Source organism: Osmerus mordax, chromosome 4 (genome assembly GCF_038355195.1).
Source record: "Osmerus mordax isolate fOsmMor3 chromosome 4, fOsmMor3.pri, whole genome shotgun sequence".
NCBI lineage: Eukaryota > Metazoa > Chordata > Actinopteri > Osmeriformes > Osmeridae > Osmerus > Osmerus mordax.
Window position 1 is genome coordinate 584,593 of NC_090053.1, and position 26,385 is coordinate 610,977.

Genomic DNA, 26,385 nt, shown 5'->3' on the forward strand with positions numbered 1-26,385 from the left:
TTGAAATTTAATTATTGTTTGTGTGAATGTTGTCATAGGACTAGTCAGAATGCGACAGGTGCATTCACAGTCTAAGGTAGCCTAGTTTTAACTAAAATACTTCCGCGCCATTGCTTGGAACGTTTGCAGTATGTTATTGTCGCTTTGTTGAAGATGAAAACTGGCCCCTAATAGCTAGCTAAAAATGCATTCTTCATCCCGACTCTGAATGCACCTCTATCCTGACTTCCTTATCCTGTGCTGAAACCTGGCATTTCGCTCCTTGCAACCACAGTCGGTTTCAGCTAATAGCTAGGTTGCTAACCTATGTATGAAGATGGCGACTAGTTCAGAGCGTAGTCCTCCTCCCTTTCCAGAGTCCGAGGATCAAGAACTTGAGACTGAAGAAGTTGGTGCCCAAGACAGTGATGACGGAGAAGACATTTTTCTTGACTCGGTAAGTGTTAGCTAATTTAATTATATGTTCAGCCAGCTAGCAAATTATTAAAACGAATAGTAATAAAGTAGTAGGCTACAGTCTGAGCAATCCAATAATACAGGAAAAGTTAGCTAGCTAGCCACTTCCTAGTAGTACCAGCTCAAGGCCCGCTTGTGAAGAGCTAGTCAGCTAATAAAATCTGCAAGTTAAGCTCGTGACAATGCAGTGTATTTCATTTTTACCAGCCAACTAGCTGGTTAGCCTATCAGTCACTAGGTAACAAGTACGTAGCTAACGTCTGAACTTAAGTTGACTAGCCCTTGCAAGAGCCTAACGTTCTCTGTAGTTTGTCTGCAACAACGTATTATCTGCTGTTGTGTGCTGTTATTTAGCTTGCTGAACTAACCAGCCAGCATTAGAAAGAAGTCTGAACAGCATTAAACCCATAAATTAGGCAACACACTCATAAGTTAACTTGTCCCGTACTCATCTTTTGACCTGTCCTGTTTAGGCTGCTGCAGTACTGTCTTGTGATACGTAGCTCTACTGTTGTTTACCCTGCCATATGGGCAGCTGACCTTTTAACTGATCTCCCCAAAAAATAATAATAATGCTGGGTTCGGCTTGTGTGGAGGGGAGACTTGTGGCTAGGTATGGAATCGAGTCGTTTGCGGGTCATCAAATTGCTTTCTTATACAACCGCCCCCCCTCCCCCCGACAAAAATAAAACGTCAGTCTACACACCAAATAACTCAATTTACAGAGGCAGTGTAAAGTTCTTCAGCCTGTCGGTCTTTCCTAGTTTACTTGTTCTGGCTGTGTTAAAGGCTGTGTGTTGTGTAAACTGGCAACTAAATCTCAGTTTTAAAAATAGTTTCATGTTCGTACTTAAGTTTGCAGCATACCCAAGTAACCCCTGTCCATTGCTGCAGAAAAGGCTGGCTCAGCCTCCGGTCATGTGAGTGTGGGGCCACCTGCAGCATAACCAGGATGTTTTCTTAAAATCAACAGTCAAAGTTCAGACGCCAGATTTTATAGTCATTTCCAAATGAAATCTGAAATTGTTTAACACTAACTTTTCGTTACTGAAAACATAGTTCAGTTGATAGAATGTGATTCATACTTTTCTGTATCTCCTTTTCTTTTCATTTAAGTTATGTTTTGGAAAGAAAATAGGCCAAAAGTGAGTGTATACACCTGTCTGCAAAAAATCTATAATGTTGTACCAATAGATGCTCACACTTCATATTTCACCGTTAATTGAGAGCCAGATTTTAATAATTTCTTTTTCTATGTACAGAGCAACCCATTGGATGCTGAAAATGATCCTGCAGCAGCAGAAAGTGACATTTTTAAACAACCCAGCAGTTCCATAAAAGACCCAACTATTGACTTGTTCAGTCATGACAAAACCGAGCATGTCAGCCAAATTGAGAATGTTGTCATCAATACACCAGCCAATGACATTATCAGTGATCTCACAGATGCTGTGGGACTATTGAAAGTTGAAACTGAAGAACCAAGTGACAGTGCAGAATCAGAAAGTGACATTGTTGATGTGATCGAAAAACCTGATGAAAAGACAAATGTTATTGAGGTACCAAAAGACAAAATTGAAGAACCAAGTGATATTACGGATTCATTAAATGACATTGTTGACTTGTCTGAAGATGTGATCGAAAAACCTGAAGAAAAGACAAATGTTATTGAGGTACCAAAAGACAAAATTGAAGAACCAAGTGATATTACGGATTCATTAAATGACATTGTTGACTTGTCTGAAGATGTGATCGAAAAACCTGAAGAAAAGACGAATGTTATTGAGGTACCAAAAGACAAAATTGAAGAACCAAGTGACATTATAGAATCAAAGAGTGACATTGTTGACTTGTCTGAAGATGTGATCGAAAAACCTGACGAAAAGACAAATGTTATTGAGGTACCAAAAGACAAAATTGAAGAACCAAGTGACATTATAGAATCAGAAAGTGACATTGTTGACTTGTCTGAAGATGTGATCGAAAAACCTGACGAAAAGACAGGTGTTATTGAGGTAACAAAAGATGAAATTGAAGAACCAAGTGACATTACAGAAGAAGAAAGTGACATTGTTGACTTGTCTGAAGATGTGATCAAAAAACCTGATGAAAAGACAAGTGTTGTTGAGGTAAAAAAAGATGAAATTAAAGAACCAAGTGACATTACAGAAGCAGAAAGTGATGTTGCTGAATTGTCTGAGAACATTGAAGGTTTAGTTAAACCAGCAATTGACACTGATGACATGCCACAAAATGACATTGACAAGGCAGTCACTGAGGCATTGAGTGGACCCATTTTGAGCATCTTCAGTGATTCAGCTCCTCAAAATGACCCGCTAGCTGACAACATTCAGGCCACTTCTGTCAGTGAGATCACAGAAGTGAGTATGAACATAGATAATGAGGCCCCAAGAGATCTCTTTGAGGATGACCTCTTTGCTGAACTGTCACTAAAGAACTCTGGCAAGAAACACCCAACTTCCAATACAACAAGGGATTTCTTTGACAATGAAGCGAGCAATCTGTTCACTGAACCATTACAAAAGAACCTAATCAAGCCACAGAAAACAAGCTTATTTAATGACCCTGATGAGGAACTTTTCAATGAACCAGTAGGTGGAACTTCAAGGAAATCAGCAAATGTTACAATAAGTGAGGAACCCAAAAAAAAACTTGTTGAGGCTAAAGCTGGTAATATCAGTGGGCCTCTGAGTGATGGCTTTACCGAGGACGCCACTGATATCTTCGCAGAGGAAGGCTTGTCCTCGGTCTCTGCTAACCCTGTCAACAGCAGTAGTGCCAATTCCAAGACCAATGGAGTCCATTCTGATGAGGAAACAGATATATTTGCAGGTTGGTACTCTTGCCGGTTAGATGTTCTGATCTGTAGAACACAACATGATTGTCAACCTCAGTTAGTGTGTGCTGAAGAGGTCTGTCCTTTAACCACTGAACAATTAACAACAGTGCGCTATAACAATACACAACATCTACATAATGAGAAGTGAAAAGCATGCAAATATAAAACAAGTACTTTAACAATCCAACACACATGGGAAGTTCCAGGTTATGTGTGCATTCAGTATAAACCTCCAGAATAGCACAAGTGCAGTTAATGTGTGACTTACATCCTTGTCTTAATTGTGTTCATCTTTTCTCTCTTCAGAAGCCACAGTGGAGCTGTCTCTGGACAGCCCTCGAGGGGAAAGGAAACAGAAGGAGACGGTGGCACCTACTGTGTCTGCACCCTCCGTCTTTGCCACAGCCAGTGTGCCCAAACCACAGTCCACTGCCCAGGAGGAGGTATTGAACCTTGATGAGCTTTTATATTTTTAATTGCCTTGAATGTTTTTATATCATCTGTGTTTGATTGGCATCTTGTTAGCTTTTCTAGCCTGAGGTTTTGGAACTAAAGTTGTCTTTTGTGTACGTATTAGTAGCTCTTAATAAATAAATACATTTGATACAAATCATAAGATGTGCACAGGGTATGCAATAAAACCGTCTGTAAATTAAGATACTTTTATATGCAAACCTTTTGGCATTTTTTTTTTCTTCTCACAGTTGGAGGAGGAGGAAAGTGAAGACAAATTTGAGATTAATATCTCTATAACAAACCCAGAGAAAGTGGGTAAGATCAATAAGTAGTCTATGTCTTTGAGCTCTCTCTTGGTGAATATGCAGCTTTGGCCATAAAATTGGAGAACATATTTATTTTAAATGATCTCTAAATGTTTGGATGTACACAAGGGTAGTAATCGTTGGTAGGTACTTAATTAATCCCATGGAAAAAAAATCAAGAAATATGCACAGCAACAAAGGTCTATCTACACCTGTCTTTCAACCAGGTTTCAATTATTTTCTGTTATTTTACAGGAGATGGCATGAATGCATACATGGGATACAAAGTATCCACCCAGGTAAACCTTAATAGCTCCAATAGTTATTAGATTTATACTGTTTCATACCGAAATTAATTGTGTTAGGGATTTTAATTTAACCATTTAACATTTCCTGTTAGTTTGTTGAAGATGTATTCCAGGATTGGAGGTCACAACTCTTGTTTTCTTCTCCAGACCACCCTTCCCATGTTCCGCAGCAAGACGTTCACAGTCCGTAGGCGCTTCAGTGACTTCCTGGGCCTGTATGAGAAGCTCTCTGAGAAGCATGCCCACAACGGCTTCATTGTGCCCCCACCCCCAGAGAAGAGCATCCTGGGTGAGGGGGGAACCATCTCTGTAGGATGTTCCAGTTGAAACATGTCCGTCTTCTGATGGTCCTGACTTGTGTCTTCAGGCATGACGAAGGTGAAGGTGGGGAAAGAGGACCCTTCATCCGCTGAGTTTGTGGAGAGGAGGAGAGCGGCTCTGGAGAGGTAGGGCCTTCTCAACAACCCCTGTTTTTTTTTCTCTAAATTTACCACATCCTAAGGAAGCCTGTAGCTTCACCTTGATTACAGCCATTGTGGACCTTTTTGTTGTTTGTTTTTTTAATGTGTTGTGTGGGGATACAAAGAATGGTCCTTCATTGGTTATCTGGGTGAAATCTTGTAATTTTTATTTTGTCACCTGTCAGGTATCTGCAGCGGGTAGTTTGCCACCCATCTTTGCTACAGGACCCTGATGTCAGAGAGTTCTTGGAGAGGGAGGAGGTAAGTGATGCAAATTTTCGTGCTAAGGCAAGTTTGGGTACAGGTTTGCATCACTTGGTCCATAAAAGTGAGATTGTGTTAATTGTGTTGTCCATTTGAAATTGTCGTTGAGATTATTTGGGGGGAAATTTGTTCAGTCCCTCCAAACTGAAGAAGTGTTTAGGTCAGGAGAAGTCTTTATAAAATTAGACTACCAAAATGAGTTTGGTGATCCCAGAACTGGGAGCGGTGAGAATGAGCAGGTGATCTGAAACCTGTTATGTTTACTTAACTAGGGCTGTCAGTTGAACACATTTCTATTTACAGTTAAGGCTTGGGCAACATATAAGAGAACCTGTCCCTCTTCCTCATTCAATCATTTCTGAATATCATCATAAAACACATTTACTATGAGGACTCATCAGGTTTGTGGATAACTCACAGGCCACTTCTTGGTACATTACAAAATCAGTTGAGTAGCCAGCAGAGACATAATAAGTGTATATATTTGTGTTGAAGTTGCCCAGAGCTGTGAGCACCCAAGCTCTGAGCGGTGCTGGATTTCTTAAGATGATCTCTAAGGCCACTGACGCTGTCAGTAAGATGACCATCAAGATGAACGAATCGGATGTTGTGAGTATTCCTTTTCAAAGATCAAGGTGATATGTAGCCTAATGGTGTTTTAATTGAATTTGGTGTACTGGTACATGAGGTGTTCTGGTACATGAAGGGAACAATCATTAAGAGCTCCCAGGACTTTGAACATAAACACATTTGGTGTGCTTGCTTAGGAATAAGCTATAGGTTATCATACGACGAGTGATTCATTTGCTCAGTCATTAATGAGGGTACATGGGAGTAGGGGTTTAAACAGGGACATTTTTGTAAATTTACAAGGAAGATATTGTTATAATTGATACTGCATAATTCAAACAAAAGCCCTTATTGCTGATCCCTGCCCTACATACTAAAACACAGTGTATCTGTTAAGAACAAAACGGTGCATCTGTTAAGAGGTTGGTCTGTCTTGGTTGCAGTGATTTGAGATGTTGGTCTGTCTTGGTTGCAGTGGTTTGAGAAGTTGGTCTGTCTTGGTTGCAGTGATTTGAGATGTTGGTCTGTCTTGGTTGCAGTGATTTGAGATGCTGGTCTGTCTTGGTTGCAGTAGTTTGAGAGGTTGGTCTGTCTTGGTTGCAGTGGTTTGAGAGGTTGGTCTGTCTTGGTTGCAGTGGTTTGAGAGGTTGGTCTGTCTTGGTTGCAGTGGTTTGAGGAGAAGCTGCAGGAGGTGGAGAGTGAGGACCAGCAGCTGAGGAAGCTCCATGTCATGGTGGAGTCTCTGGTTAACCACAGGAAAGGTTAGTCATTCATCAACTCCATTTACGTGTTTGTGATTTCTATAGGAGGGGGTGTTCTATGCAGGGGAGTGGTCATGGGGGGGGACAGTCCAATCATATTGAGGGGATGAAGGGGCTATAGTCTGCTCACCTGACAGGAAATGACTCCAAGTGGAACAAGTGTGTTCCTCTATTCATACAAATCTTCTCTTGTGTCCTCATGCCTCAGAGCTGTCTGTGAACACGGCTGGCTTTGCCAAGAGCGTGGCCATGCTGGGCAGCTCTGAGGACAACACAGCTCTGTCCCGCGCCCTCTCTCAGCTGGCTGAGGTGGAGGACAAGATGGAGCAGCTCCACCAGGATCAGGCCTCCAACGACTCGTTTGGCTTCGCAGAGATGCTAGCCGACTACATCCGTCTGCTAGGCTCTGTCAGGGTAAAGACAAACTACAAACGGCACACCAGTGTCCCAGTGCAATTCCTGATCAGTTAAAGCTAATATTGCTGCATTGCTTTAGGTGAGGGTGACAGATGTCGTAACCATAGAGATTAAAACAAGAACAATATAGAAACATTTTCCTGCCTTGATACGAAGTAGGACTGACCCTTGTTACAGTGCAGTTAGCAGGCAGTTTCACCTGTGAAATAGGACTGCTCTCTTGTTACAGTGCAGTTTCACCTGTGAAATAGGTCTGCTCTCTTGTTACAGTGCAGTTAGCAGGCAGTTTCACCTGTGAAATAGGACTACTCTCTTGTTACAGTGCAGTTAGCAGGCAGTTTCACCTGTGTCCCACAGGCATCTTTTGATCAGCGAATGAAAGTGTGGCAACGCTGGCAGGATGCTCAAAACATGCTGCAGAAGAAGCGTGAGACTGAAGCCAAACTCCTGTGGGCCAACAAACCCGACAAGCTGCAGCAGGCCAAGGAAGAGATCTCAGAGGTACAAAGCAGATATCCTACCAGGTCTTAGTCATTCAAAAGGTAGATTTATGCGAAGGTCAAAAACCAGACACAAAGCACTATAATAGGTAAAGGCACAAACGGAAATAAAGATGACATTCACTATTACAGAGCCGACTGCAATTTACTGGATTAACAAAGGAAAACATGTTGTCTGCATTATAAACTCCACTTTGTTGCATAGTAAGTAGTAGCTCAGATGAAAATGTTGCTGAGTCATCCAGAAATGAGTCGAGAGTATTTCCTACAGCTTGATTTACAAGCACGACCCCTGAACAGTATTCAGGACCTTATCTACAAACACACACAGCATGGCACTGCTGAAGGTCAAATCTCAAGACCTACAGTCTTTGCATATGTGATGATAGGACAAAACCCAGATGAGGAGTGTACGAGGGGAGGGGGAGAAAGTAAGACAGAAAGGGAGAGAATGTGGCCGTCATGTTTTCATGAGATGAAAACTCATAGTTCACGACTTGTTTTTTTACAGTGGGAAGCCAAGGTGACGCAGTACGAGAGAGACTTTGACAGAGTGTCTGCTACTGTCCGCAAGGAAGTCCTCCGCTTTGAGGTACAACTCCAACGATTACATTTTTCTGCGTTTCTTTGTTGCCTGGGTGGAAGAAATATGAAGTACCAATGGTCCTTATTTATCTTTTTAGTAAGTAATCGCAAATGTATTATTTTCCATGTATTTGTATTTTGCAGAAAGAGAAGGCCAGAGATTTCAAAAGACTGATTGTCAAATATCTGGAGTCTCTTCTTACGTCTCAGCAACAGGTGACTTCCTGCTCATTGTCATAAACAAAATAGAAATTAAATAATAATCCTAACTTCGGTTGGAGAAGAAAAAAAAAAACCTGTAAGGATGGATGTAATGCAGTGAACATCTCCAGCCGAGGTTGGGAACATCAGGATGTAATATAACCCTTAAAATGTTTTCTCTTCTTTGTTTTAGTTGATAAAGTACTGGGAGGCGTTCCTGCCAGAGGCGAAAGCGATTGCATGATTTGGCCTTTTTCCAGACTTTTAGAAGGAAGTTTAAACAACACAGGAGGTTGCCTTTTTCATACACTTGACCTCTCTTCTATAAACCAAGGATGGAACCTGAGGATGTTCTGGAAAGGGAAAATGATATTACAATCAAGTTTTTAATCACCCAAAAAATATATAGAACTCTTCACTAATTGTTGTATTAATAATTGTATATTTTTCATTTAACTTGCCACATATATTTTCTTATTGGATAAACAAATATTACGCTCTTGTGCGATGGGTGTGGATACGTCTGGTTGCAAGGTGTTTATATGTCTTTATAAATGTAGTGAATGATTACACAAGTCCGTTTTTTCCGGGTTTAGGGCGTTGCTTGATCCAGAGATCTTACACATCTGCGGTGAATATTGTTTACATCTAGGTTATCTCGTCAAACAGATGTACAAAGTGTGTGTAGGTTTCAAATGGGACCTAATCTAAATATCAAGCTCTTTATGGAGCACTGATTTTGAAAGTACTTCTTAAAAAAAAAAGATCTGAAGGTTCAACCCCATGAACACAGTGCAACACAATACACTTCTGAGTTTATATGTTGGGTGTGAAAATGGTTGCCATGCATCAAGCATTGGTCATGTTCCAAGTCTTTCCAGTGGATGGGTGGAGAGAGGACTGTTAGTCTGGAGTCATTAGAAGTCTGAACTTTTCATATATTTAGTAGGTGCTGATGCCTGAAGCCATTTGGCATCATTTGAGAGACATAACAAATATAGATATGCTGTTCCACGTTGAGTTAAATCCAGACTGTTTTTGATATGATTAATATCACTGTTCTGTGTTAACACAAGTTTCACATTAAACAGCCCCACAGATAACACAGCCACCATCCAGAACAGTTTGAATGCAGTTGTGGAAGAACTTACAAAAACAATATAGTTGTCAACACAACTCCATAGTTGTTCAAAATACCTCACCTCCAACACACACACCCTCTTCACTGCATTCAAAACACAATAGGTGGAAAGCAGGAAAGTCCTGTGTGGATGTTGTCATTTCTATAGCCTCTTTTTCGCTAATAAATGTCTTGCTTTTTAAAGTATTCTTCCTTTGCATCGCCATGCGGCCCAACCCTTTACTTTATTGTTTTTGGAGTCTTCTATCTGTAACACATTGTTAGCCCTAGTTTACCAAGGGCTAACAATGTGCATTTCCTTTTTAGAGATGTAGGCCATTGTTGATTAGCCACTTGACTTTTCCAAATACGGACGGCTAACTCAAAATGTATTGACAAATTATTTGATCCTCATTTGATCAAACAACCACCTATAAGGCTCAGAGCCAAGGATTACAACTATTATTATGATTTCACAAAGAATGCAAACTTGTAGAAAATATGGATATAGAGTTCTACCATACTGTACATGTACAGGTTGTTGACTTAGTATAAATATATTTCTTATAGTTGTAGTTTACGGATGGGTTCAAAACATGTCTCTTACAGAGAGCCAACCAGTCACCAGGTGAACTGAACTGACTCTAAAATCACAGTTGATCTAAAACCCACTCTGGTGTAGTGACCTCCAGATATTCAATCAGAGGCTCACCTATGACTGAAATTGTATTGAACGTTACAGTCTGTAAAATCACAATGTTTTCATAAATTGACGAAATGGGAGATTAGACGCAACAAAAAGCTAGCAGCTCTGTATCTAAGGTCAGATGATAATTGTTTTTACTTTTCACAATGACACTGCCAATATTGCTTAAAATAAAATATAATTTGTAGTTCAACTCTCTTTGGTCCCTTCTGGTGTTTATTCAACTTGACAATGTGAGGTTACCTGCATAAGTACACACATCTTTCACTCAAGTAGAAGTACAGATACTATTGTTTAAAAAGACTCTGGTAAAAGTTGAAGTACTGACTACCCTTTTTCACTCAAGTTAAAGTAAAGAAGTGTGGGCTCTGACATATACTTAACCCTTGTGTTATCTTCGGGTCATTCTGACCCATCAGTCATTGTGACCCACCTTCGTATTGCGACAAATTTACCTCATACAAAAACAAAGTGAAGCATTTTCTTTTAACTGTCGGGCTGTCTCAGACCCCCCACATTGGAATGGTTAAAAGAAAATTATTTTTATTTGTTTTTGTATTGGGTAAAATTGGGTAAACACAACGATGGTTCGTTATGAACCTTTGGGTCATGTGACCCGAAGGCAGCACGAGGGTTAAGTAAAAAGTACCCATTACTACTACATGTTTTAGTGTCACACTGGTAACTGGACCTCACATCATAATAATACATTAATACAAAAAGACACTATAGACATGCAGCGCATTCTCCAGGAATCCTTTATGACCCCGACAATTTCGAACATCTCCCTCATATATGGCCATGGATGATCAGGAATGTCTCTATTCTCAGTCATGTCGACATTGCTAACTCCCTCTGTCTCATCCATAACGTACCATTAAAATACAAAACACTTTTCTAAAGTAGCTATTACTATGTAAGGTAATGTATGAAGAAGAAAAAGGAAAAACTTTTTTTTTCACGCACAGTGAGAGGAGAGAGATCATGCCACCAAATACAGAATAAAACTAAAGTAACGAGTCTGGCTTGAAAAAGTAAGAAGTAGAAAGTACAGATATTTGTGTAAAAAATATATGGAGTGAAAGTAAAAAATTGTGAAATAACGTACTGATACCAGAAAAACCTACTGAAGTACTTCACTACTTTCTCAGCATCAATGTAACAGTGTAATCAGTGTCATGGTAGTGTAATCACGTAATAACAGTGTAATAATGTAATAACTGTAACAGTAATAACATTAACAGAATAAAAAAACTAAAGTGTAGTAACAGTGTAATAACAACATAATAAATGTGTAATAGCAGTGTAAAACCTGTGTAACAACAATGTAATAAGTGTACAAAGTGTAATAGTGTGATAAGGGTAGTATTTGTACTTTGTTACATCCCATCTCTGATAACTTCTCATATTATGAGAAGAATGTGTTTCCATTAAGATTTATTTGAGGAAAAATCTGTTTTTTGAACATGGAAGATCTTATTTCAGTAACATTCACCTCGTGGTTTAGGCTACTTTAAGAAGTGAAACCATCTCGGTTGCTTATGGAAGTCAACTAGATCAGAAAGTAGCCTGGGCTACATAATACTTTTACAGTTGTAGCTCAGAACTCCAGTCTAAATTAGGCTACATTTAGCCTAATTAATTAGTAAATTAACTGAACTATGATTCAGATCCCGTCTACCCATCAAATCAAAAATAATTCGGACTCAAGACAAGAGTCAAAATATCACTTTAGACTCAGTTTGTTTCACAATCGAATAGCCTAAATTTCAGTGATGTGGAATCAATATAACGAATCTGCATTTATTCATTAACCCAGAATCATAGTTTAAATAAAGACATTTCTCTTCGTTCCCAGTTTGAGCTTCCCTTATATAGGTTTATTCTAGCCAATTAAGAGAAGTGAGAGAGGGCTGCAACAGGAGGAGTACACGCGAGTGCACAGTCGCCTACAGTTGTCAACGGAACCTTTTGGTATCTGCATGTGTGAAGCATAAAGCTGATCCCCAAAATATCACCTATGATTGGAATATTGATTCCATCGCTCGAGAAGGAGGTCGACGAATCGGGAAAGTTAAGAAAGGTAAGAATAATTGTGCGATTTATTCTTACTAGCCTATACCTCGACAAACACATTTTCTAATCAGGTAACATTATGAACAGATCACACCTTTTAGCAGCGACTTCATTTATGTGAAAAAAAGAAAGCGTGCACAATTAAATTAAGGGAAAGCCTGTTTCATCGACTTTTTGATGGATTTTTATGTATTTAAATAGACCTACACGATTAATTGGACCCCTTTATTCAAACATACGGTGTACAAACAAGTCAACTAGGAAGTGGGTTAGCCCGTACCGTTTTCCATTAGGCAACGGGAGGGAAAGCTGTCGAATACTGTCGAATAGACAACAGTTGAACGACTACATAGCAGACAACAATGTAGCCTAAATCAAACTAAACGTGTTTGTTACAGGCTATAACATCAAAGCAAACATATGAGGGTCTTATTTGTCTGCAATAATTGCCTATAGGCTATTCTACTGTTTCACCTGGTCCAGTCGACGATAATACACCTTCTACCTGTTGAGGCAAATTTGCCTAATGCTTTGACGCTAGTAATTTCCATTTTCCATATCAATTTCCATTGATATTTTCCGAGCAGATTTTGTAGACTACAGTAAACAATTAGCCAACTTTGAGTCACTACAGTAGATACTTTAGATTTTTTTTTTATCATGCTTAAGACGTGCAATTTCATCGGTAAAATGAAACCGGGTATCCGAAATCAGTTGAAATAACTTGAAAACCACTGTTGTAGGCTATATAATTGTATCACATCGAGTGTGAAGAAGCCGCAAAATGGAAATTCATGTAACATAATCCACAACTTTTCACCAGAAAATCCTGACTTGATGCATTTCTCAATATTACCAATTAATGAAGCCAGTATTGATGCAGTATCAATTCATGTTTTTATATCTTTCATGTCCAATATTTCTGGAAAAACAGTTATCCTATGTGACGTTTCCAACCGAACTAAAATATCACCTGCAGTCGTCGTTATTTGCCACAGTGACTCAAACTAGCTGAAATAATGTACGGTATGCAAACATTTTAGAATTGTGCTGTTTCAGTTTTTGTATACAATAATAAATGCACTCCAGATAAATAGACATCTGGTGTAATTTCTCAATGAAATTATTTTAGATTTTTTTTATCTATAAACTTAATTGAAATCATATATTGTTAACGTATTTGCAGTACAAAAGAGCCTATGTACATTTTACAAATGTTTGTCATAAATAATAGTCTGTATATGTACATATAAAGCCATTCGATGCATTTATTGTGAATATCTCATCTGTTCCCTAAGTATTCAACTTGAATCTGTCTGCATTCCCTAGGCCAGTGTCTAAAACCGACATGTGATCTAGCTGACATTCCTCTGGGCCAACAACCCAGTTAGTCTAAAGGGTAATGTGTTTCCTTGGAAACTGCAAAATGTTGAAGGCAGCAAACTCTATAAGCACTGATCTGATAATGGTGTGCTTTAAGAGCGTGATCTGTCCTGGTCTAGAGTCATCACATTTACTCTTAAAATTTTTGATGGAGAACTGCACTTTCTGTCACATAGGACCTCTTTTCAAAAAGTCTGTCATGTAAACACCATATGCAGATAGTCAGTTTAGCACATCCCTGATCAAATGTTTTATATTAAATTGTACTATGAAGACAAAATGATTCTACGAGTAACTGTTTTCTCTCAACTTGTGGACAAACAAAATGATTTGTGTTCTTGCAGAAGGTTCTGTCTATGTGGACCAGCTGTTGAGCTGTCACTGTTAATAGGTCAGAGTGAACTGTGCTAGATTGAATTTATATTGAGTGTTGACATGAAATGCATCGTAAAACCAAGCAAACCCTAGTCACTCCACTGTTCACAGCTTTTCCGAGTTGAGATCTTGTTCAATGGCAGGAAACACTTTGTGCTGAGAAGACACAGTGAATTCCAGAACCTGCACAGAAAGGTAAGACATGTGACTTGGCTTCTCATAAGGAGACAAACTCTGGTTTTAAATAGAAACATCCCTCATAGAATAAAACAAAAGCTGCTCTTGAATTAAAATTAGTCAGCTGCTTTGAATTGCAAAATAATACAAGTCCTGTATTATTCTGTATTAACAAATGTTTGTGTAGCTGAGGAAGATCGTACCAACCCCAGACTTCCCTAGTAAGAGACACCCTCATTTAAGAACTAAACCTTTGGAACAGAGAAGGCAGGAACTGGAAGACTACATTCAGGTATGGAACATGGATTAAAATTTAGTTTCGGTTTTAAATAGTTGAAATCCCTCATTAACACATTTATTTTGATGCTATTAAAACACTGAACAATTAAATGGACAAGCATGTAAAATGTGTTAAAATTAATCAGAAATTAAGCTTTATATGGGTTAATATTGGGTGAACTCCCTGTGCAGTAATTCATTGCAGTAAAATAATAATTGGAATATACATTTTATAAGCTTTATACTTGCCTTGCAATTTCAACTTGTGATCCACTGCACACACATTTCTTCTTAAAGCAGATACCTAATCTGCCTTAATTCAGTTGCATATTTTGTATAATGAAGAGTATAGTTTGGTTAGATGTCCCATTCTGTACTGACACTGACCTCTTTGTAGGAGATCTTCTACCAAAATGATGAAGTTCCCCAGATTGTACTTGATTTTCTGGATATCAAACACTTCCATTCAGGGAGCAAGCTGAGCCTAAGCCTTGAGTATGTCTCCTCCTAGTGACAACCACACTACTGTCACACGAAACACTGTTCCCATTCCCTCCATTCTTACATTACCTGACCATATCGAGGCTAATCAACACATACATTACTCCTTTCATTTCAGGTCACTGGACAATATGGGTCCTCAGAGCTACAGGTGAGCTCTGACTTTATATATGATCCTATAGATACAAGTAATCTCCCTAATTACCCAGTCACGCATTTTGTCTAGTTTGGCCATGTTGAAATTGACTGTTATTTTATCCCCATTATGAAGTGTTTGTAAGCACTGGCAAGTTTCTTTGCAACAGAACTGTGATGCATTTTGGCTTGTTGGATCGATTCCTTCCAGATGTAGTTATTACATCTGTAGATGTAGTTATTATAAAATATGCTCTGGCCCATATATGAACACTGACAAAACACCTCTTCTGTCCCAACTGTTTATTTGTATTAATCTATGGATCGCACAGATGTTAATGTATGCATCGGTCCCATGAGCTCTATAGTCGTAGTCCCATAGTGAAGAAAAGAAACCAGAATTCAATTTAAACACACTTCTCCTTCATCCCTTAGCTGTCAGCTGCAACATCAGGTGCTTGGATTCTGCAAGGATCCCTATCTTAAAGTCTCTGCCTCAGGTATGACAGCCTCTAAATGTTTACCCAATTAAATCCAAAAGATGCATTTTATTTTTCCAAATCTTTGTTCCCCTTTAACAGACCTTCCTGATATTGTTGCGGATGGAGTCTTCCAGGGCTTGTACCACAGAAACATCCGGGTCAGCTTCACAGCCAACACCAGCCCTCCAGCCCAGCCCCAGCCCTCCAGACCAGACCCTCTCAGTGCCTGTATTTGACTAGAAGCTTCAGCTCTTTCAGCACTGTACCAAGGGACAGCATAATTTTGCATACAAATTTTCAGAAGTGAATTGAACAAATGTTGGTGCCTTGTACTTGCCAAATTAGTAAATGTCATGTTAGGGTTATTCTATAATGACATTCTCATTGGGATGAATGGTTAAATGGGTTGTCCTCAATTACTAGACCTTGTATGGAACAAAATGTTACCCCCTCAGTGAAAACTTGAACTGCTTGAAATTGAAAAAGGAAACTGTCCACACCTCACTAACAAAAATCTGAATCTTTTAATAAAGATCCCTTATAAAATAACCACACAAAAGCTGAGTGACTTGATGGAATGCCTTAATGGAAATGGGCCCAGTGCACCATCTTGTGGTCTGGCGTTGTCATGGCCCCCAGAGGCCACCTCCACCAGAGGAGGCAGCCTGGGGGACCAGAGGGCTCACAAAGAAAAAAGACTGAAATAAACAAGGTGTCATTTGTTTCCACCCCCCCCCCCCCCCCCCCCCCCCCCAGTCCTGTTTCTGGGTGGACTCACTAGGAGTACTACTCTTTGGCAATGGCAAATGGCTTTTCCACTGCTATCGTGCCAGAGTCATGGATGGTGACGTCTTTAAGAGGCTTGTCCCGGCCGTCTGTCTTTGTGGCTTCGATCTTCTTCACCACATCCTGTGGATGAGGCATGTTAGGATCCACACATGATTGTTTGTTTTCCATAGTAAACATAAGACTTAAAGACCAACTCTGGAGACTGATTCTGAAATGCAGCAAACTCAGTCATCTTGTTTTGGGATTTGGTTTTTGAATGAGTCAGTGTCTGGGCAGTTTCTAATAAGCTTTTGCATAACTGCCCAAGAGGATTTACCCATAATTGTTCCGATAGAACTACTTGTTAGTTATCAATCTAGTATCACAGACCATTCATCTAAGTGACACTGTACATCATCTTGACATTCTGCTTGAATAGTTGTTGAAAAAAAGACAGATGATTAAGCTAATACAGTGAAGTGAAAGCCAACATCTTTCCAAAAGTTGTAATTTACAGTTGTTCGGGGTGAGCCTCTTAATGTGTGCAGATAAGACTCACCATGCCCTCCAGAATTTTGCCAAAGACCACGTGTTTCCCATCCAGCCACGGTGTCTGAATGGTGGTAATGAAGAACTGAGAGCCATTGGTATCTTTCCCAGCATTGGCCATACTCAGCCAACCAGGGCCATAATGCTTCAGCTTGAAGTTCTCATCAGGGAATCGGTCTCCGTAGATGCTCTTGCCTACGAAAAAGAGCCAATGTTAACAGTTCATACAATTGCAATTGTTGTGGTACTTTGCACACCAACAGCCCACATTGTGTCATCTTGGATTCAAAGTGCTGTTTTTTTTTTTTTTTTTTTTTTTTTTATATCACAAAAAAAACTTGTTAGGTACTCATTGAAGACTTACATGCACTAAGTACCCACCACTGTCAGACATATTTTAAATGTCTGTGCTGAGATTACCTCCAGTGCCATCTCCACGGGTGAAATCTCCACCCTGAATCATGAAGTCCTTGATAACTCTGTGGAATTTGCTGCCCTTAAAGCCAAATCCTTTCTGTTTAGGTGGGATGGATAAATACAGAATGTCAGTAATTGTCAGATCGTCAAAAGGACACATTCAGTTACATCACCAAAAAGTTAAACAAAACTTTGGGGGGCAAAATCTCTTAATTGGAAGAGATGCTGCAGTGGCTGTGATACATCATATTAAATGACCAAAAAGTGTTAACAAGATTACCCTTTCAATTATATCAAGCTTAAACAAAATATAAAAATCCGTTCCTTGTGTAATTTTCGAATAAATCTGGTGCATAACCCATAACGCTACACGTTTTGGGGGGGTTAACTGCACCAGTGAGATCAAACGCCTACCTCTCCAGTCGCCAAGGCCATGAAGTTCTCGGCCGTTTTGGGAACAGTCTTCCCAAACAAACCGATAACAATTCGCCCAACATCCTCGTCTCCAATTCGGATGTCAAAATAAACCTGCAGGGTAGAGGTTCATACATCAATGCTGTCTGAGCAGACACGACAAATGGTCAAATACCAAATCATTCAATATAAAAAAGGAAACACGCTAACTATTCAAGTTTAAAGAGGCTGTCAGCCACCATCTTTCCCAACGTGGCGGAAATGGTAACTAGGGAGGCAGGAAATGCAGGCCCAGGTTTCTACAAAGCTAGTCGACGTGGCCATACTAGCTGTGTTGCTAAATAGCATCTTATTGTCCGGTACACCAATGCTCTGTTGTGGTACTAACCATAATGGCTTAACATTAAGTTAAGTTAAATTACGTTGTGTTCAGGAAATATGTAGTTAAAATGGCATGCTATGCAATTTAAAGGATGTCACATTTCGAATTCGATAATTTATAGGTTTGGTCGCGCTCTCCTACTCCTGGCACTAGTATTGCATATTACCAGCTGATAGTTTTGTTCCATGCTCCATGCAAACGACGTTCTGTTAAAGTTGCCAAAAACTGATCTGATCGTCATTGGTTTCGACAGGTAACCAAATTGCCAAGCCAACAATGTATAACTATGGCAGGGGAAGATAGCTAACGTAGCTAGGCTAGCTTAGTTGCCTCGCAATGCAGGCTTCGCTTACCTTGGCCGATACTTTAGGCCCTTTCTTTTTCTCGTCAGCGTCTGAACCGCTGGGAAACAGCAGAAAAACCACTGATCCCACTATAATTGTGACTGCCACTAGAAACTTCATCCTCTTCTCGTAGATACGAACCATGAACCAGTGAAAATGTAGCCGTGGCGGCTGACCTATATGTGCCGGGGAGAAAAGTGGATATCCGGGGAGGAGACCGTAGTTTGCTATGTGAGCTTTACCACGCCCATTCCAAACATGCAGCTCATCGCAGAGGAGACGAATTTCACTTTGATTGGTTCACCTTTCAATCTGAAAGCCAATTGAATATTGTAACGCGTAAAACGCTCGTGATGTATGCATAGTCAGTACCATAGAAAAAAAAAACGAATTTATAACTATGTTGGGAATATTTGACAACAGGATACATTTCCAACGTAGTTAGAGTGCTGTTTGTGAAAGTTCCTTTAAAGTATGAATATGGATACTAGTATTTACAGTAGGGGTTCAAGCCAAGTAGACTATAGACTCTTAAAAACACATTTTATTCTAATTGTGAAAATGCAAAAAACCCAACTTGTGCTGGCTTGAACCCACCCACGGCTATATTTTTTAATTCTATTTTGACATAAAAATATAAAACCATGGTTTGAATTACGGGGGGCCTTGGGGGGGGTTTGACCCCCCTAATTAAGACTTGGATCCCCCAAAAGAGTTTAAAACAACAGGTCCGGGAGGGGGGGTCGATACAATTATATATCGTTCTTACCTATAATGATAAATACTACTTTTCACCCTGGAGAAGTTGACCCCCTGGAGAAGTTGACCCCCCTCGATTATTTGTATTTGATTATATTGTGTAATTAGCGCACTGTATAAAACAAGCACCAGAGAAGAAGATTTCAATCCGAGAAAGGTTACCAGTACTTTTAATCTGAATTGGTCTACCTTCTTGACACAATGAGAATGGTTGACTAATGGTAAACAGTTATTGCAGAATGTAAGGACAAACATCATACAAACAAAAGGTAGGCCCCCCCCCCCCAAAAACATATTTGCTTTACATTTTCAATCTTAACAGTACAATAGGTAAGTTTTTCTTTAAAAAAAAAAAAAGGAAAAAGAAGGAAGGAAGGTTTTATTCCCTATAATAATTTAATGTAAGCACATGAAGACCGGCTGGTTACCACACAAGAACCATGTATGTTTAAAGGGTACCAACTTAACATTTTGTTTAGTAAGAAAGTCTTAACATAGTGCTCACTAAATATCAATTTCTATAGAAAATGTCCCTACAGATTTAGTCTCAGATAGGAGACAAGCTGTCATATGAGTTAAGACTGCTTTCATCTTCATGAATGGAGATAAAATTATTCTTATATAATCAGTCTCTCATCCAGACTTTACATTAAGACACCCTAGTGCAACAGCCAAGCTGATGATCCATTGCTCTGTGATTCCATATGAGACTGTACCAATGATCATATACTTCCTCCAATCTGTTGGAGTACATTCCACCAACCAAATACAATCATGCAGTAACAATAACAGCACAAGCTAACAGAAATACTAGCAAAAGATTAGCCTAACAAGGTTTAGAGGTAATGCTAGCTGCTAAGCTTCACTGTGACTGGCAAGCAAGACAAGCTAAATGGTAAAAGACTAAAATGTCAATGATTGATATGATGTTTAGAGAATCAAATATACTAATGACTAATACATCAAACACAATTTCATGAGATGAGGAACACTGGGAACAGAAACCGGTACATATTTTGAGATGGCTATCAAGTAAATGTCCATATCAGGTAAATGTACAGGTTGTCCTGCCAGGGGAGCTGGTGTTGCTTAAATAAAGGCCCAAGTTGGCCTTTTAACCAACTAAACTACTGACCACCTCAGATGCGTTTTCCCATCTTTCAACATAAATGTCACATGGAAATATAATTTTCTATGAGTAGGCACACTAGTTCTGGAGTGATTCAAATGGAGGTTCACGAGAAAAAATCTAAGCATTTATTTGCATTAAAAACTATTTTTGTTCTTTCATGTTTCTGCAATATTTGAACGCAACAAATTAATCATATGAATACATTGTTTCTACACGATATTCACGAGGACAGGTATTCGTTGGGAGTATTAATGACTTATGAGAACAGAAAGAAAAGTATTTCATTAGCATCTGTTAAAATAATTTGCATGTGGTTCTCTGCCTTTTGAGATAACACTAACTGCAGATCTAAAGGTACAATCCTGCATATGTCCACTCAGTTTGAGTCCATTATGGATTTTGCATAGAATTTGAAGTATATCTGGAGGGTCTACAGTATGTACTTTATCTATTAGCTTTGTGCAAAGCTTACAAATATATGCAAAGTAAACCTACAGTAAAGATGTATGTTAGGAGTTATTCAGGGTTGGATAGATCACTGCTCTTCTCTGTCATAATTTTCTTGTAAATTTGTAGTTTATGAATGTGACAAAAAAAGAAGATAAAAAAAAAAAGTGTCAAGACCTGCATGCAGCTTGAACAGGAAGCACAGGCAGGATGATGTTTATGTCCTAGATGATATTTCTATAATTACCTATACAGTATTATCAACATTGTTTTGCATATTTACATGCCATGATAATGAGACCAACCCCTCCCACAACAGTATCAAATTTTCAGCTTCTATTGAGACATTCTGTAGTTTAATAATTGTAATGCTTTTTAATTAAATAATCTCTTCATTGTAATTAAATGACTGTCAAGTCTTAGTAGGTTATCATCAGTTGGCCTAGATATGCTCTGTATAGCACTTGTTCAACTGGCAAATTAATGTAATGAGATAACATAAGCCTAATGCTGGTCAAATTTAGAGGACTACTGGAAATTGTATTAAACACACTTAAGAGTTGAAGTTATTCTCATGATTGGAAACCCTGCAATATGACACAATATGCAATATATGTGCTTATAGCTGATACCTGTTCCACAAAGACTCTTTTACCTTAAATGTTTTACTCAATGTATCTTTGATGTAATCAATAAAAAAATGGAAGACTTGATGTTACAAAGTGTGGGAAGCATGGTGGGGGTGGGTTTCTTTATCAAGGCACAGTACATGTTCGTGCAGTTTGTGTTTGTCCAAATTGCTTAAAAATTAACCATTACAAACTGAGCCAAACCCCAGACTGTCACATCACTATGGAGCCATGAGTCGACTCAACACTTTGTTGTTAAGGGAGCGCTAATCTAGAAAAGGCTGCTGCGGCCTAATTTCAGAGTACAACAGTCCCTCTGCAGAGATGGCATCCCCAAGCCCCACTGTCCGGAGTGGCTCCTTGCAGACCAGCACGGGTGTGAGGTAGAAGGTCACGTTGCCACGATGCCACACTGTGACAGGGTCACCTGGGTTTAGAGTTAGGATCTCCCTAGGCTCGTGGTTGGAGCTATAGAACTCCAGTGGGGCTTTGAGAACTACCTTGTTGACGTCCACCGTCTGGAGACCACAGGCCTGGGTGCTGGCTACGCGAGCGCCAGCCATGACTGCCGCTGGCTGGTTGTCCCAGTGGCCGTTCACCGTGGCCATGACGTGGTAAGCGAGGGTGTGGAAGTGGATGCGCGTCAGGTCGGCCTCCGCCTCAGGGTCGCTGTGCCCATGGGTCTCCAGGATCCACAGAAGGATATCGCTGACGCGGCCCACGTCTGGAATCCCCTTCCAGGAGGTCATCTCTGAGTGAGGTCCTGAACCAGCTTGGGACAGGAACAGCAGCTCCTGTTCATTGAGGCCAATGGAGCAGACCATAGGTATGACCTGCTAACAGGAAACAGCAGCAAAGCACCCTTAGTAGGCATTAGCATTACACTATACAGTCATTTTAAAATATGGCATCTCTGCTTGCCGACGGTCAATGACTGTGAAATATGGATGTTGTTCATCCAACACCGTTTGTATGAGGAGGGACAGACGCACCAGCTGAGGTCATTCTGTAAAATGTCAGACTTTTCTGCTTCATAGTGTTAAACCTACACATTTACCTCTTGCATGACACGGTTCATGTAGTCTTTGTCCGTCATGCTTGCCAGCTCCAGGTGGATGGGGACTTGATTTCGGACATCGGAAATGGAAGCCACTGCCTGAGGCACACACCACCAGCCCCCGGGGGACCAGGCACAGGGTTCAGTTACACACAAAGAAAAGTAACTCTCCTGACAACACAGGGTACTGATGCTCGGACCAGAATGACAAAGTCACTAAGGAGAGGACAAAAACTGTTTTTGTCCAAAAACAAAAAATCTTCAGTTGGTTAGTTTTCTGTGACAGACCTCTTTGAGCTTGTCGTCCCAGATGTGCCTCCCCTGCCCCTCCATCATGTGCAGGCCTGAGAGGACCACCAGGTCTGGCTGGAACTCTTCCAGGCTGGCCACAAACGTCTTCAGTGCACGCATTTCCCCGTTGGACACATCATGGGAGAAGATGAAGCGGTTGGCTTGGGGTGCTCGAGTCAGACCCCACTGCTCCCCTGAACACAGGAGGAACAAGGGTGTTCACATAAGTGGGAATACTTATAATACATTATGATAACTTGTAGAATACAATAACTTCCAGGCTGTCAAACAATGACAATTGAAACATTTTAAATGACACTTATAATGAAGGCACAAAACACACCAATATGATGGTTGGACAAAAACTATTTCAGTCACAAGTACAGGCATGTGTGACACACCTCTGACAAAAATGCAAAGCTGTTCAATTTAAACTCTGGGAATTTTGGCATGTCACATCATGTGTCTGCCATTCCATCTGTTCACATACATCTAGTGTAATTGTATGGATCAAAAAATGTCGAAGCCTGTATGACAAAGTTGATCATGCATCTTACCTGCCTTGTACTCCAGAATAAGGTGATATTCATCCATTTCCTGAAGAGACTCAGGAGGCACAACAATCTGCTCATCCAGCATCTCGTGCAGTTTAGGTCCCACAGGACCACACAGTAGAACCTAAACAACACTCTTGCTGTCAGGGATCACCCTCTCGCAGAGATAATGTATGAAGTAGGCTTGTGCATAGAGTCGTTTCATGCATTATTAGTTAGTTAGTCTAGGCATGGGGTTATATACTGTAGTATATTATGTGTACTGATGATTTGTACAAAGAGGAGTATAAAACAAGCCTAAAGCTACATGTGGGTATCCACATGATGTTGATCCTTAACTGTCACAGATGTATCAGCCAGTGCATCCTACAGAACAGCCTTAACACTGATTTCCAACCTACCATCAGCTCTGGATAGGAAGCAAGTTTCTGGCTGATGAGAGCAGCATTTCCACCCACGTAAAGCTAAAAGGGAACACAGTTAGTATCAGTGACAGGCTGGAGACCCCAAACTCCATATCTCTAACATATTAGAAAAACAAAGGTTATGGGTTTCAATCAGTGAATAAGCAGTTATTGGCAAAGCCCAGCAATCAGTTAAAGACAAAAAGTCTACTAAAATGGTAAGAATCATTTAAATCACACCGTGAATTAATATTCCTGAATTCTAATTTACCAACCTAATCGAAATTTGAAGTTAGAAACTTGGTAATGCATGTACCAACCCGCTCAGAGTCAATACATACCTATTAGCCCTGTCAGGAGTTTAAGAGTCCTGTCAAGCTCTCCTACCAAAGTTACCAGTAGCCAGTAGATGGCTTCTTGGACTGAGAGAGACACCAAGTGAGACAAAGGCGAAGTACATTTATTCATTTAGCAGACGCTTTTATCCAAAGCGACTTACAAGAAAGTACATGCAATTTCCATGACAGGAAGTGCAGTACAATCGTCCTCACTGACCTCACGGGCTAAATATTCCCTTCTAATTTGAGGACTAGTCTGATCACAGCTGAAATAGGATTCTAAATACATATATAGTAGTCACCTTTACTGTGTCATATTTCAGTCATGACCACAGTCCTTATGGCAAGCAATGCACAGCTGATATATGATATGGTGCTTTTAGCATCTTGGTAGGTGCTGTTTACTCTTGACTTCCTACACTTTAATATTCATGAACTTGATTGGATGGGTACTTGCTACTTTGCGTACGATAGAGTGTTGGCCTAGGCTGATAGTCTCACTAACCCCCCTATATATTTACCATATAAGCCTAGTGATCTGACACAAACTGAGGCTGTTCCTAGTTTACCTGAGCCCCAGGGTACTCTGCGGCGGCCCGTGCAATCCTCTGAAAGACCTCCTTGTCACTGAAGAAGCGCTCAGCTGCTGCCCCCTTCTCCATGTAGTGGATGAATGCTTCCCGCAAGTCCTCTTTGGAGTGCAACACTTGGTGATCACGGCCCGTGCCGGGGTCCACCGCTAAAGCCTGGAGCAGCCCTACGCCAGAAACCACAACGTCCACACATGCATTTACCCTTGAGGAAAGAGGGGGGGGGGGAACCACAGACAACAAGAGTAAAAACGCCCAGAGTTAATAATTCTGTCAGCAGGGAAACTCTTCAGGGAACATTCCAGAATATCTGAAACTTACCCAACTGCCACTCTTCCCCATTGTTTAGCAGGTGTGGTTATCATGACCTCCCAGGCACTGGAGATAACCTGTTCCACGGTGGGTGAACTGGGCTTGCTGTGGGGGGATGGATGTAGCAGGGGCAGGAAGTACTGGATCATTTGGTCCGGAAGATCAGGTCTGGAGCCCAAATACAAGTACCCCACAGCAAGAGCCAAGAGGGCAACGGCTGCAGCCTTCCTCCACATGCTTACAATGACTCCTAATATGGGAACACACATTTATACAATGCCTTCAGCTTTGTCTAATCAACCCACAGAACACTTTGCATCATGTTTAAGTCTTTGTCAACTCTAGTAGTGCTGTCAAGTGCTTTATTCAGAAGCCATTCTCCCTAAAAAGGGAGAAGGAGTTGGGTAATGCTAATGGATTGCGTAACTGATGGCTATTGGATGGGAAGGATGAAACTTCAATCTTATTGTACATAATGTTGAACTGTCCATTTGTTTCCACTAACATGGGATAACTATATGAAACACGCTCTACTTGTACATGGTTTATAGATTAGTTCAAATGAACGCTTTCAGTGATACGTTGCCCTTCTGATAACTAGATGAACCAAAGTGGGGACATACTAGCTACTAGCAAAGAAAGATACCCACTGTAGCTGCAATGCTACACCACATCCTGTAATTACCACACAGCCTGCAAACATTTGTCAAAATGTGTAGGCTAAGCTTGTGCGAATTGTTTTGAAAATGTCCGTATGCAAGCTAACAAGCTAAAGCAACAAGCCAGTTAAGATCGTATGGAGGTGTAAATTGCTCAATAAAATGGTCAAAACCAACTCAGTTATCCAGCTAGTTAGAGTACTCAGCCAGGAACATATATTAAGATAGTTAGCCAGTGCTACCGTTAGCTACTGAAGTAGCTCGTTAGCTGGATTAAACTATTAGTACTACTGTACCCCAGACTGTGCCAGTGAGCAACACCTACAGTACACACACCAAGACACGTAATTCATAACATTGAAGTCCATAAATAACAATCCATTATAGCAGTTAGCTATCTAGTTGGCTTTGCTATGCTAATTTGTCAGTGAGATAGTTACAGTACTCACCGGGTTAGCTAGCTGGCTAATAGTTTCTCGCTAACCACGTAGCTGGTAGCTACTGGTAATGGTAGGATTTGCTTAGAACAAACTCGGAGGTGAAGCAACGTTAGTGGTGGTGAATGTTTTTGGCCCGGCCGTAGTCCCATACCATCTCGTGACAGTTTATTTGAACGAACTCCACAAATAGATGCACATCTATACGGGATACTGGTGTACAGTTCGTCCTCAAACTTTCACTTGCGTGGAACTCAAGGAGCATGATAGTCAGAAGCAAAAGCAAGCGTAAACTATTCTCATTTCCGGGTGAGGTCGTCAATACTTTTCACAATAAAGGTTTTTGTTATAAAAATGTAATAAAAAAATTTTACAGGGTGCAGTTTTTATTAAATAAACATGTCAATACTACTGTCTTGGGGATACATCCAAATTTGAAGAATGAAAATACGTATAAATTATTCACACGTCATGCAATTTCTGGTCAGGCGCTGATTTTGAAGGCAAATGAGCAAAACCAGAAA

General features: G+C 40.2%; 4 protein-coding genes across 7 annotated transcripts; 2 read left to right on the forward strand and 2 right to left on the reverse strand.

Moving 5' to 3' along the window:
• The first annotated feature begins 279 nt into the window (after positions 1 to 279).
• On the forward strand, positions 280 to 10,163 carry snx1a (sorting nexin 1a). Of its 2 annotated transcripts, XM_067234762.1 has the most exons (16): positions 280 to 436; positions 1,719 to 2,015; positions 2,244 to 3,309; positions 3,623 to 3,759; positions 4,021 to 4,087; positions 4,333 to 4,376; positions 4,533 to 4,674; positions 4,753 to 4,831; positions 5,032 to 5,107; positions 5,606 to 5,719; positions 6,348 to 6,441; positions 6,650 to 6,855; positions 7,216 to 7,359; positions 7,870 to 7,950; positions 8,088 to 8,159; positions 8,338 to 10,163. In XM_067234762.1, the coding sequence occupies exons 1-16, from the start codon at positions 311 to 313 to the stop codon at positions 8,386 to 8,388; spliced, it is 2,796 nt and encodes a 931-aa protein (XP_067090863.1). In that variant the 5' UTR covers positions 280 to 310; the 3' UTR covers positions 8,389 to 10,163. The 2 variants fall into 2 exon arrangements, with proteins under 2 accessions (XP_067090863.1, XP_067090862.1); XM_067234761.1 differs by having other exon boundaries at positions 1,719 to 3,309.
• A 1,749-nt stretch (positions 10,164 to 11,912) lies between these two features.
• Positions 11,913 to 15,718, forward strand: snx22 (sorting nexin 22). The gene is made up of 7 exons (XM_067234190.1): positions 11,913 to 12,053; positions 13,916 to 13,999; positions 14,169 to 14,273; positions 14,658 to 14,755; positions 14,880 to 14,912; positions 15,332 to 15,396; positions 15,478 to 15,718. Exons 1-7 carry the CDS (start codon positions 11,991 to 11,993, stop codon positions 15,612 to 15,614), a joined length of 585 nt encoding a protein of 194 aa, XP_067090291.1. The 5' UTR covers positions 11,913 to 11,990; the 3' UTR covers positions 15,615 to 15,718.
• A 165-nt stretch (positions 15,719 to 15,883) lies between these two features.
• Positions 15,884 to 18,448, reverse strand: ppib (peptidylprolyl isomerase B (cyclophilin B)). The gene is made up of 5 exons (XM_067234189.1): positions 18,262 to 18,448; positions 17,527 to 17,640; positions 17,116 to 17,209; positions 16,706 to 16,890; positions 15,884 to 16,287 (listed from the first exon to the last, which is right to left on the reverse strand). Exons 1-5 carry the CDS (start codon positions 18,394 to 18,396, stop codon positions 16,165 to 16,167), a joined length of 651 nt encoding a protein of 216 aa, XP_067090290.1. The 5' UTR covers positions 18,397 to 18,448; the 3' UTR covers positions 15,884 to 16,164.
• A 715-nt stretch (positions 18,449 to 19,163) lies between these two features.
• On the reverse strand, positions 19,164 to 26,107 carry adpgk (ADP-dependent glucokinase). 3 transcript variants are annotated; one of them, XM_067235386.1, is made up of 8 exons: positions 25,874 to 26,107; positions 24,775 to 25,015; positions 24,433 to 24,658; positions 23,523 to 23,585; positions 23,125 to 23,245; positions 22,565 to 22,761; positions 22,277 to 22,375; positions 19,164 to 22,052 (listed from the first exon to the last, which is right to left on the reverse strand). In XM_067235386.1, exons 2-8 carry the CDS (start codon positions 24,999 to 25,001, stop codon positions 21,486 to 21,488), a joined length of 1,500 nt encoding a protein of 499 aa, XP_067091487.1. In that variant the 5' UTR covers positions 25,002 to 25,015; positions 25,874 to 26,107; the 3' UTR covers positions 19,164 to 21,485. The 3 variants fall into 3 exon arrangements, with proteins under 3 accessions (XP_067091487.1, XP_067091486.1, XP_067091488.1); XM_067235385.1 differs by having other exon boundaries at positions 19,164 to 22,055; XM_067235387.1 differs by lacking the exon at positions 23,523 to 23,585 and having other exon boundaries at positions 19,164 to 22,055; positions 25,874 to 26,085.
• Between the last annotated feature and the right edge of the window lie 278 nt (positions 26,108 to 26,385).

Coding starts and splice junctions, on each gene's coding strand:
- ppib (XM_067234189.1), bottom strand. CDS start 18,396: ATGGTTCGTATCTACGAGAAGAGGATGAAGTTTCTAGTGGCAGTCACA. Junction 16,891..17,115: donor CCGTGGAGATGGCACTGGAG/GTAATCTCAGCA, acceptor TCTTTTTCGTAG/GCAAGAGCATCTACGGAGAC. Junction 16,288..16,705: donor GCAAAATTCTGGAGGGCATG/GTGAGTCTTATC, acceptor CCTCATCCACAG/GATGTGGTGAAGAAGATCGA.
- snx22 (XM_067234190.1), top strand. CDS start 11,991: ATGATTGGAATATTGATTCCATCGCTCGAGAAGGAGGTCGACGAATCG. Junction 12,054..13,915: donor AATCGGGAAAGTTAAGAAAG/GTAAGAATAATT, acceptor CACTGTTCACAG/CTTTTCCGAGTTGAGATCTT. Junction 14,913..15,331: donor ATGGGTCCTCAGAGCTACAG/GTGAGCTCTGAC, acceptor TTCATCCCTTAG/CTGTCAGCTGCAACATCAGG.
- snx1a (XM_067234761.1), top strand. CDS start 311: ATGAAGATGGCGACTAGTTCAGAGCGTAGTCCTCCTCCCTTTCCAGAG. Junction 3,760..4,020: donor AGTCCACTGCCCAGGAGGAG/GTATTGAACCTT, acceptor TTCTTCTCACAG/TTGGAGGAGGAGGAAAGTGA. Junction 4,675..4,752: donor CCCAGAGAAGAGCATCCTGG/GTGAGGGGGGAA, acceptor TTGTGTCTTCAG/GCATGACGAAGGTGAAGGTG.
- adpgk (XM_067235385.1), bottom strand. CDS start 25,001: ATGTGGAGGAAGGCTGCAGCCGTTGCCCTCTTGGCTCTTGCTGTGGGG. Junction 23,586..24,432: donor CAGAGTACCCTGGGGCTCAG/GTAAACTAGGAA, acceptor GTTCCCTTTTAG/CTTTACGTGGGTGGAAATGC. Junction 23,246..23,522: donor CTTCCTATCCAGAGCTGATG/GTAGGTTGGAAA, acceptor AGTGTTGTTTAG/GTTCTACTGTGTGGTCCTGT.